The sequence below is a fragment of the Rhinoderma darwinii genome, chromosome 6 (genome assembly GCF_050947455.1).
Source record: "Rhinoderma darwinii isolate aRhiDar2 chromosome 6, aRhiDar2.hap1, whole genome shotgun sequence".
Lineage (NCBI taxonomy): Eukaryota > Metazoa > Chordata > Amphibia > Anura > Rhinodermatidae > Rhinoderma > Rhinoderma darwinii.
Window position 1 is genome coordinate 116,017,458 of NC_134692.1, and position 11,978 is coordinate 116,029,435.

Consider the following 11,978-nt stretch of genomic DNA (forward strand, 5'->3'; position numbering starts at 1 on the left):
GGATTGCAAACAAAACCCATCTGGGCATCCTATCCAGTTTTATACATACTTCTACAGATGAAAGGTAGACAGATATCCTACAGATGAAAATTAAACTTACCACTTTGCTCTTCCCATTGGTTCACTACCATCTATTTATCTGCACTTCATCCCCATTGGGTAATAGAATAACTTATAAAAACTTGTTAGCATCAATGTATTAAAAAAAATCTCAATACTATGCAATGTTTGTATAAAGCAATGTCCATTCCATATACTTATTGTACAAGAAGGTGGGAATTTTAACAATTAATGACTATACCTGTTTTCATACTGCAGATGCCACTCCTGAAAAGAAAACTGAACTTCCACCAACTAAACCTTCTTTAACAAAGACCGGAATGGCGATCCTCAAAGATTGCTGTGGTACCACCCAGTGCAGTGTCATGTAACACACAGTCTCAGTCCAATCATCTGAAGGCTCCTACAAAATGATGGGTTCAATGCATCTAGAATCCTGCTACCAAGAACTGTTCGTGCTGTAGCTATTACAGTAACGCATTTACCAATAGTGTATCAATAGTGAATCCCTCGCCGTTGCATGGATCACTCAATGAGCATGTTTAAGAGGAGCGTGTATGTACCAAGATACCTACATATACTGTATATGTTTATAGGGTGGCCAGAAAACAGTACTGTTTTGTACCAGCCTGAGTGATTACTTAGTAGAAATAGCAGTCTGTGTTCTGGTCTCCTTTGAGAAATTAACATGCGGTGTCAATTAAGACGGAGTACAGCCTATACTAGTAACCTGCAAAGGGCCCTAGACAACTCGTCTCTTTTCAGTATTTAAAACTGCCGGTGACCTTTTAGGATTGCCCAAGAGGAACAAAGTTATATTCCACACATGAAAATGAAAACAATTAATAACAAAAAGGTGAATAAAACATATAAAACTAACATACATACATACATACAATAACCAACATATCATTCAAGGAAAAAATAACTATGAAATCATATGTTTACACTTCTTCAATCAATCTTGCAGCGCCACCTATTATAAGGGGTAATTATGGCTTTTAAGGATCTGCCAATGTTTTATATTCTATACTGTAGCAACTAACAGACATTTAAAGCTTGATGAAAACAAATGTCTAAATTATTTGAATAATCTAAAGTCAGATTTATGTAGTTTGCCACTGTATGAATGTAAGTTATAATTTTATGTTACTTCACTCATTGTGTAAACAACACTGCCCACTCCCTGATATTTCTTCATTCTACTCTTATGTGAAGGCATACATCAACATGGACGCATTTTGCTAAGGTTTTCAGGGTGGCCTAAGGTCTTGCTCTCCTGAATAGTTTTGTCGGATTATGGGCAAAACGTTCGCTTGAACTAGAAAAAAAATCTAGGAGAAATAAAAATGTCTGAGGATTTGGCATCCAGCACTCAACATTCTGCAATGCACTCCCTTAAATATAAATATCTTCTATAAAACATATAAATCTTTAACAAAAACCTTCCTGAAAACACCATACAATAAAATAGGCTGCATTCTCAAAAGCAGATTAATAGAAAAGAGCATCACTCATGTAGTGATGAAAATAGAAAGACAGTGGAACTTTTAAGGATCAGTAAAGCTGGCCATAGATGTAAAGATTTTCTCCCACTATCAGTAGTATGCAGATATTTTTTTTCCCGGAGTGGTTATCGGGAACGATCATAGTAGAAAATATAATTTTGAACAATATGAACAATTTTCCCCACAGAAAATTGTTCATAACTTGAGAAATATTACTTTATAGTGTATAACTAAAATATTCATTTTCTCAGCTTATAATAAAATAAAATAAACTATAGGACTAGCATTTACCTCTTATGATCAAGATACAATTTTAAGCATGAACGATAAGTGTTCTAACTGATGGAACCGATTTCCTTTGGTCGAAACTGATGGTTTTAATACCATGGACTTTACGACTATCATGACTGTAAAATCATTTGAATCGTTAAAGCGCACCTCCAGCTATAATCTATCAACTAAAAAATTAACTTTTTCTGTGTTGTTCATTTCATAGTTGCCCTATTTATGCCATTCAAGTATGGTAGAGTCTAGGCTTTTGTCTGAAGAAGGTGCTTGTTATCAAGAGGAGTCGGTATGCAGGGCCAATTCACCCTGCATATTGAAGCCTAGGCTCTTGACTCTGAATGGAGGTGCTGAGTGTGAGTACTCACTCATGCTCTTGACGCTAGTATGAGCTAAACATACATTGCCATAGAACTTGCTTCGGGAGTGCAAATACATTTCCCATTGCCTAAACAGGAAGCGGTTGGGCCTAGTAAAGCAGGACTGTAATTGGAGGCTTAGTTTGCATGACGATCTGCAACTATGGGATAGAAGCGAAATTGGAGATTGAAGTATGGGTGAACATGAAATAACATAGATCACCATTTTAAGATGTCTGGAAATGTATGGATGGCATAGACATACGCAAGTGAGTGCATTTGCACTGGTGACTAGAGGTACACCTAATGCTAATCTTTAGCTCTATGGGAATCTGTAACAGTAGGATTAGATTCGTGAAATGCATCATTGAAGGCTTTTCCTCTGCCATTGTCCTGCAGGTGTATAGTAATTAATCACAACTAAGGTGGTAACATGTTAGTTGGATTGTTGTGAAGTGCTTGTAAACGCAGCCTGAGAATATTGTATTACAGATAATCACACAGGTATAAAATGTCATAATAATTAGATCCATTGGATGTGATGATTGTGACCTACATAAAAGATATACATCTGGATTATAAATTACCCAGATGTCTGTCTGATTGAGGGGAAAGTACCCCCTTGTAAACCAGACATAGTCCCTGGTGCCGCACAACTGTGTAGTCTTTCTGTTGCAGATTTATTATTGTGCACTTTTCAAATCATTATTTTTGTTATACCTTTAGTTTGAATTAACACTATCTAGGTTACGGTCATTCTCAGTTACTATGACGCATGCAATTACATGAAATCGATGACTTCAACATCTATTTATTTTATGGCGTATTTTAAACTTTTTCTTTACTCTGTTTTTGAGAATATAATGCAACTATATTTTTAGCAATTAGACGTGTAAATTAAAGATTCCAAACAATTTGTAGAATTTATTTACTTGGACATTGCAAAATCGCTGTACGTAAAAGCAGTAGAATATTTATGTCTTAGGATCTATTATACTGTGAAGTTCAGCCTGTAAGTAAATAAATTATTTGTATCTTTGTGGATTTCAAAATGGAGTTATACATTTGTAAAACGTAAAACACTGTGGCATTTCATCCTCGGTTCGTAGATGGCATTGAACAAAATGAAACAGAAGGACGTATTTGTGTTCTCATACCAAGTAAAGCAAAAACTTTGATTTATGTGTTGGGCTTCATTGAGCGGTCACTATTTATGCTTTGAGTTTTAAAAATTCCAGATAAAAGTGCATAGTACTCATATTTTAGCTTTAAAAATAGTCATGCTTATTTATATAAACATATCAGTTTCTCACAAAATGGTTGTAATTATCACCTAAACACCAAAAATACAAAAACGACTGTAATAATGATATATATTTAAAAAATAATATCTAAAATATACTTCGCAGCACTGTACAATACATTTAATAGCTTCTGTCTTGTGGATGATTGTAGACATGAATGCAAATGGTGTCTAGTTGAAAAAAATCAGTACATGGTAATTAAAATATTTACAAAGCTACTCAAATTTTTAGGCAGACAATTCATTTTTGTAAGAAGGGTCCCCCGACAATAAACTGTTAAGATAAGTGCAGAGTGTCCTGCGGTGCCACACATTGCAATAGAGTGCTTTAAGAATACTAACATACACTAACCAAATAAGAGCCCAAATTATATTAACATGTCATTAATAACAGTGCCATAAAATGTCTGAATAATACGGCCATATAGTTAATATATAAATCCCTCACGGTCTTGTGGTTATCTTAAAGTACACTTTAAGTCTTTGTGCTTGGAAGCTATGGAGGATGCAATATTCTAGATCTAGTTGGCCTGTTAGATGTTCCACATCTATTTAATCGGTCATAGTTCATTAAGGTTTTTCAGGATGGATCATGTTAAAAGAAATTGTGGCGCCGACTGCTGTGGACCTCCTCCACTTCCGCGGTTGTCAGCCTGTGGATACTCGCTGCCTCTGACCGTAGGGTGCGCGCCAGGAATATTTCCCCCAGTTTATCCCTGCATACTCTGGACTACATAAGGAACTCTGCCCACATTCCCAGTCCCTGAGCAATGTTGTTACTAACCCAGTGTTAGTCTGCGAAGGTTCCATATCCTGAATCCTGTGTCCATAACCACTCCTGTATTCTGAGTCCTGTGTCCGTGACCAGTTCCGAATCCTGTGTCCGTTACCAGTCCTGTATTTGGAATCCTGTGTCCCTGACCTGTTCTGTATCCTGAGTCCGTGTCCAGCCTGCTTTCAGTAATCCAGCACCAGCCAGTTTACAGTAATCCGGGACCACCCAGCTTCCGGTAATGCGGTACCAGTCAACTTCCAGTAATCTGGCACCAGGGGGGTACAGTAGTACCGATGGCCGTGGATCTCCTCCATTCCAGCGGCCATCCGCTTGTGGATACTCACCACCGGTGTCCTCTGCCTCCTTCCCTAGGACGCCAGTGCACTCTGCCTCCAGGACCCATAAGGTGCATGTTCTCTGGACGTTTATTAAAGGGCCAGCATGCACCAGGAATATTTCCCCCAGCCTATCCCTGCATACCCTGGACTATATAAGGAACTCTTCCAACTTTCCCAGTGCCTGAGCAATGTGGTTACCAACGCATTGTTAGTCTGTGAAGGGTCCGTATCCTGTGTCCATGTCCTGATTACTGGCTAGCTGCCAGTAATCCGGTACCAGCAAGCTGCCAGTAATCCGGCACCAGCCTTTATCTGCTACCTGCTGTGTTCAGCTGCCACCAGGGAACCATCTAACAGTGACTGTGTTACACCTGTCTGGCCAGCTGCTACTCCATTGCGGCGGAGTAGCCCAGTGGATCCACAACCCCATTGGACTTTACAGAAATGAAACAGATAGAGAATTAGTTCCTTTTTTACAAATTTAATTAATGAAGTCATGGAAACAGATGAGGATCATTCATGAGAAGTTAGTCAAAGCAGAATGCCAGTAGTACCTATGGCCAGTCTAAGGATCCTTTTACACGGGCAGATAAATTGCCCATAACGAGCATTGCTTATTGCATTTACATAATAAAATAATAAATAATCAGGTGGTTTCTTTTTGTAAATGCAATAGTTTGTGTCCGCCTTTCATACAGTTTCTATTACAAACGAAAGGCAAGAAAGGGAAGAGTTAGAGTGCAGACAATTTATCACCAAATGGGGTGGACACCAGGTTCTCTCTAATGGGGAAACAAGTAAATTAAGGTCAGGGTTTTACCAATGCCTAGAGACCTGGACCAATCTAAGATGATGGCTTTTAGACAGCAATTGCTATACCTGCTACAGGGGTAGCTACACCCATGCCTCAGGTGTCAGTAGTAAGAATTTCTATGGTGGTCAGCAAGCGGACCCAAATTTATTCAGATGAGGTGCTGTTAGTTATGCACGGTCACTTGTTAACTTGAGTAGGAACAGGAAAAGCTCTGCAGATAGCACCATATGGAGTGTGAATGGCCATAGCGATCTCACGTTATCTGTGAAATGAAAAAAAAAAAGACCGTTGTACCGCTAGAAGGCAATTGGACGTGCTTAGAGTTCTTCAGCACTCTGAAGAGGAGAAGGTAGCCCCTAGAATAATTACTAGAAGGGATGGACCGCAAAAGCCGGCAGGCTGTGAACAAGCTCTGTTGTGTAGCCATAGGGATCCACCTTGCAGACCCATAAGTCTGGCATGAGACATTGTCTCTTTTTTTGGAGGGGCAGGGAAAGAACATTGTGGTCTACACTGAAGTCAAGTGAGGAATCGAGTCAACAAAAAAAAATAAAAAATACCCGTAAGAGCATTTGGAAGTTGAATTAGCTACTCAAAATAGAAGCCAAAAAGAGTGTGGCTGAACAACACTATATGTGTTGTAAAGTCCAGAAAAACCTCAATGGGTAGTTTGCTGCCAAGTGAAACGGATTTTGCCAATTTAGCCAGAGGACCTTGGACAATATACTCTAGTAGGTCCAAAAGGTTGTGTCTGTTATGGCAATAGAGGGAGTCATGGACAGGCAAGAGACCTGCAGGACTACCCTAGGCAAAACTGGCAGCTTGGCCAGTGTTCAGATCCAAGATCTTGAAGTAGAAGAGAGCACCTCTCAGAAAGCAAACTTTCAGAGGACTTTATGGAAATCTGAGTAGTTATGAAAACTCACTTCTGGAGTGGAGAATCCAGGGGCTTTAATCTTGAGCAGTTCGCAGACTGCGGAGATAAGTATGTGCACTGTATAAAAAAATGTTCTTGCTCGGTTTAGCATCTAGGTCTGATTTGGGGTTGGAGATGAATGCAAGGCATTCTTAACCTGTGGAGACTAAGCTGCCGAGCCAACCTCCAGGAGATGGAGGGTCAAACCATTGCATTCTACACAATCTGTCACAAGGAATGACATCCAACTGGTTGGCAGAGAATTGGTGGACAGCCTCCTTGATGGAATTAGTCAGTTAGATGACCGAGGACCACCATCGTGTACTGGCAGACCTTAAAGGGCTGGTCACTGTTAGAAAAAAAGATAAAGTCCCTACATGCGCAGCAAGTGCAAAGCATACAGGTGCCAACCTGGGGGTAAGAGGACATGGGTAGCATTCACAGAGCCTGATAGGCAGTACAGAGTGGCAAAGATTGACCACATTGGGGATTAATATTGCACTTCGTGCAAAATAGACAAAAAAAACAAACACACACAAATATATACATATATATATACACACACACACACACACACACACACACACACACACACACACTACCGTTCAAAAGTTTGGGGTCACCCAGACAATTTTGTGTTTTCCATGAAAACTCACACTTCTATTTATCAAATGAGTTGCAAAATGACTAGAAAATATAGTCAAGACATTGACAAGGTTAGAACTAATGATTTTTATTTGAAATAATAATTTTCTCCTTCAAACTTTGCTTTCGTCAAAGAATGCTCCATTTGCAGCAATTACAGCATTGCAGACCCTTGGCATTCTAGCTGTTAATTTTCTGAGGTAATCGGGAGAAATTTCACCCCATGCTTCCAGAAGCCCCTCCCACAAGTTGGATTGGCTTGATGGGCACTTTTTGCGTACCATACGGTCAAGCTGCTCCTACAACAGCTCTATGGAGGTTGAGATCTGGTGACTGCGCTGGCCACTCCATTACAGATAGAATACCAGCTGCCTGCTTCTTCCCTAAATAGTTCTTGCATAATTTGGAGGTGTGCTTTGGGTCATTGTCCTGTTGTAGGATGAAATTGGCTCCAATCAAGCGCTGTCCACAGGGTATGGCATGGCGTTGCAAAATGGAGTGATAGCCTTCCTTATTCAAAATCCCTTTTACCTTGTACAAATCTCCCACTTTACCAGCACCAAAGCAACCCCAGACCATCACATTACCTCCACCATGCTTGACAGATGGCGTCAGGCACTCTTCCAGCATCTTTTCAGTTGTTCTGCGTCTCACAAATGTTCTTCTGTGTGATCCAAACACCTCAAACTTCGATTCGTCTGTCCATAACACTTTTTTCCAATCTTCCTCTGTCCAATGTCTGTGGGCTTTTGCCCATATTAATCTTTTCCTTTTATTAGCCAGTCTCAGATATGGCTTTTTCTTTGCCACTCTGCCCTGAAGGCCAGCATCCCAGAGTTGCCTCTGCACTGTAGACGTTGACACTGGCGTTTTGCGGGTATTATTTAATGAAGCTGCCAGTTGAGGACCTGTGAGGCGTCTATTTCTCAAACTAGAGACTAATGTACTTGTCTTGTTGCTCAGTTGTGCAGCGGGGCCTCCCACTTCTCTTTCTACTCTGGTTAGAGCCTGTTTGTGCTGTCCTCTGAAGGGAGTAGTACACACCGTTGTAGGAAATGTTCAGTTTCTTGGCAATTTCTCGCATGGAATAGCCTTCATTTCTAAGAACAAGAATAGACTGTCGAGTTTCACATGAAAGCTCTCTTTTTCTAGCGATTTTGAGAGTTTAATCGAACCCACAAATGTAATGCTCCAGATTCTCAACTAGCTCAAAGGAAGGTCAGTTTTATAGCTCCTCTAAACAGCAAAACTGTTTACAGCGGTGCTAACATAATTGCACAAGGGTTTTCAAGTGTTTTCTAATCATCCATTAGCCTTCTAACACAGTTAGCAAACACAATGTACCATTAGAACACTGGAGTGATGGTTGTTGGAAATGGGCCTCTATACACCTATGTAGATATTGCATTAAAAAAACAGACGTTTGCAGCTAGAATAGTCATTTAGCACATTAACAATGTATAGAGTGTATTTCTGATTAATTTAATGTTATCTTCTTCGAAAAAAACTGTGCTTTTCTTTCAAAAATAAGGAAATTTCTAAGTGGCCCTAAACTTTTGAACGGTAGTGTATATATATATATATAACTACCAAGCCCTAGCGGGGTGATTCGCTGCTAGGTTCTGGCCTTTAAAAATAGCAGTCGAATACACCATAACAGTATCAGAAAGAATCAAGCAAAGGGACTCCGCCTACGGAAGGCGGTAATGTGGCTGCCTACTGTTCGCAATAATTTCATAGCCTTATCAGTTACAGGGTATTGCAATGAGCAATTACTCCACCTATGAAAAAGGAAAAACCTTCCGCTAGCAATTACGGCATAACCAGATCAGAACTAGTGTTCTACATAGCACCCTTATTATGCCTATGGAGGGGGTAATGTTAGTGGCTGCTGCTCTCAATAACGGTTACAGGGTACCGCATAGCACAATTAATGCGCCTATAGAAGGGGGTAAAGTAGCTGCCTGGAGCGCACAATAATGGCATAACTTTGTCAGGAAATAGGGTACTCTATAGCACAACTGCAGCCTGGAAAGGGCCAGTGCTTGCAATAAATGTGTCACCATGTCATACAGAGTGAACTGCATAGCAATTTTTACTCCTTTGGAAGGGTGTTAAATGGCTGCTGATGCTTGCAATAAATGCGTAGCTACTACAAATACAGTGTACTGCATAGTACAAGTTACTCCTTTAGAAGGGAGAAATAGGACTGCGATGCTTACTGTATAGTAAAACTTGTAGGTAATGTGGCTACCGATGCGCAGCGACATACTACTGGGTTTAATGCCATAATAAAAGTAATATCAGGCTAGTAATACCTACAAGATGATCTGAGGCGGTGTCTTTAGGTGGCAGATGGCCACCCCCGTGGAAGGCCAAGGTAAAAGGCAACACCCCCACCACATTAACATAAGTGAAGGGGGCCTCTACTTTTTTTTTTAAAGAGCAGGGCAGTAAGCCCATGTAGCGCAGGTATAGGAAGAGCGAATAGGAGTAGCTTAGTGCTGCCAACCATGCTCTGGGAAGTCAGACAGGCAGGGTTAGTGTACGGATGATGTGGGCTACCCTGAGAGAGGGTCCCAGTGGGAAAAACAGTTTTCTTTGAGAGGAGAGCCCGCAGGGAAAGGAAGGGATTCATGAAGGGCATGGAACTACAGGTTTCTACCCAAAACCGCATAGCGGAGACAGAGACCAATGGCTTAAAAGGAACACTCACCTAATCCAAATTACTCATCCCCATTTTCATCCTCTTCGGCTCCCCAGAGTACCAGTAAGTAGGGTCACCCTCTTTAGTAACGGTCACTCGGCTATGAGAGTACGTTGAAATGTGGGGGGGGGGGGCAGATAGGAATGGAGGGTGACCCCATGGCTGGAGAGTAACAGAAGCGTTAGACTGCACTGTTCTTCTTTGCCTTCTTGGAGGCGGCTTAACCGCTCGATTATGTCGCTGCTGTTCGTCCGCCGCACTTGGGGACAATAGGGATATTAGGTCTTCCCTGTATTCCACCTAGAAGGAAAAAAATAATAGTAGAAGCAGATTGGACTTGCCAAAGCAGGGAGGTCTTTCTCCTACAGACACCAAGCTAAAACAAAATGATCTGTGCCTGCAGGAGGGGTATAGCATGATGGGAGGCGCTTCACGTTTTCTTTCACTCAGTGTCCGCTTTCTACTGGCAGCATTTATACCAAAAGTCTCCATCTGTTTATCAGAGAGTTGAAATTTTTTTTATTAGTAGAAATGAAATAAACCAAAAAAGCAATAATTATCTATCATTGCCCCCGGCGATCCAGCAGTGTTGCTCCGGCTGCACTGCTGGTGGTTGTTTAGATGCACGTGGCATGTAACTGCTGCAACTAAAAGGGCTCAGCGGTGCTTACAGGTAACTAATCGTATTTCTGGCATAATGCCAGAAATACAAAATATGACTGCTGAGCCCTCTGATTGGCTGTAGCGGTTACATGCTATGTGTATGTAAACAAGCACCGGGAGTGCCGCCGGAGCAAGGACAGGGAAGTATTGCTTTTTTGATTTATTTAATTTCAAGGCCCTAATAATACAAGCTACAATTGTAGTTCAAAGAAGTATATTGAGTTGTATGCAATCCTGTGTATTGCAGCGGTCACTCAAAACTCATCAGTAGTGCCACAAAAAGTCTAGGTGTAGCCCCGGCCCGGTCATACAGCTGTAGCAGATCACATAGGGTCAACCATCCAACAGGTGACACAGCTCTCCCCCTCCCTGCACAGTGACGTCTACACAGGTCACAGAGAATAGATGTCAATAAGTCATCTCCAGTGTACAGGTTCCTATGACTGCTGTAAAACATCTCTGAATACTGGTAAAGCAGCTGACCAGGCAAGATGGCCATCCACGTAATCATGTACAGAAAATAGAAAACAAAAGTCAGGGTGGGAAGCATGGGGCGTGCAGGTCAGCTGTATGAAACAGCCAACAATTCACTGCAACGAGCCTCAGTCAATAGCAATTGCAGCATCTAAGAAGTTAGAAACAGCAAGGCGGCCCCCTCTGACATTCCATCCCGCCTCCGTGACGCAATCATGGGATGCCGATGGTGGTTACGGCAGCCTAGAAGCCTAATAAATGCCCCCAAAGTCTGCCATCTGTGTGCTCCTTTGAAACCCTTAACCCGTTCACGCACCATGACGTACTTTTGAGTCGGGGTGTGGGGGGTGATGTTTGGAGCGGGCTCATCCACTAATCCCGCAGGGCCGTGTAAGAGGACCTTAAGCCCATAGCAAACATTTGACTGGGTGCTCCTGTCATGTCCGTGGCTGCGGGCTGTCAGCTCCAATCTCCCCGACAGCCGCAGCCACTACTCGGCAAGCACTGGCCCCAGCCTCCTCCTCAGGAGACCCAGGGCTCGCTTCCACTCACCTCAGCCGGATCCTGTAGAGTGCACGCGCATGCTCGTGCCCGCTGAGTACCCTGGACTATAAGAGAGTTCCAGCCCCCTGCTTTGATGCCTGAGCGTTGTTGTTGTTTCCTAGTTTGTCTATGTGATGGCCTCCTAGTGTGTTCCTGTTCCTTGCATTCCGAACTATCCTGGTCGAGTACTGTGCTGAGCCAAAGTCGTGCCGTGCTGTAAACCATGCATGTCCTGTTTCACCACGCCTGACGTCTGCCTGCTGTCTAGTTCCAGCCGACCCTGCCTTGCTACGGTCATGGCTGCCACAGGTACCCTATACGAACTATAGACATTGACCTGCGCCCTGTTGGCCAGCTGTCATACCGTCAAGGCGGGATGGCCCAGTGGGTCCACACACCCTTCGTGACAGTATGCTCAGGCCATGGACCCCGCTGGCCGATTAAAGACCATGACGACGTCTGAAGAGATGCGGGCGGATATGCTAGACCTCCGGTCTCGACAGGACCTACTCCTCTTGGCAGTGTTGACCCGCGTGTTTCTTTGCCACTTCCTGTCCCACTATGATGGAGACGCAAGTACCTGTCGTG

At 42.4% G+C, this 11,978-nt stretch overlaps 1 protein-coding gene across 1 annotated transcript in view; it reads left to right on the forward strand.

Moving 5' to 3' along the window:
• The window catches only part of BMERB1 (bMERB domain containing 1), a 204,515-nt gene extending 201,121 nt beyond the window's left edge, over positions 1 to 3,394 (forward strand). The window contains exon 6 of the mRNA XM_075830146.1: positions 319 to 3,394. Coding sequence (XP_075686261.1) covers positions 319 to 431 — 113 coding nt within the window. The 3' untranslated portion in view covers positions 432 to 3,394. The remainder of the gene's footprint in view (positions 1 to 318) is intronic.
• The last annotated feature ends 8,584 nt before the right edge of the window (positions 3,395 to 11,978 follow it).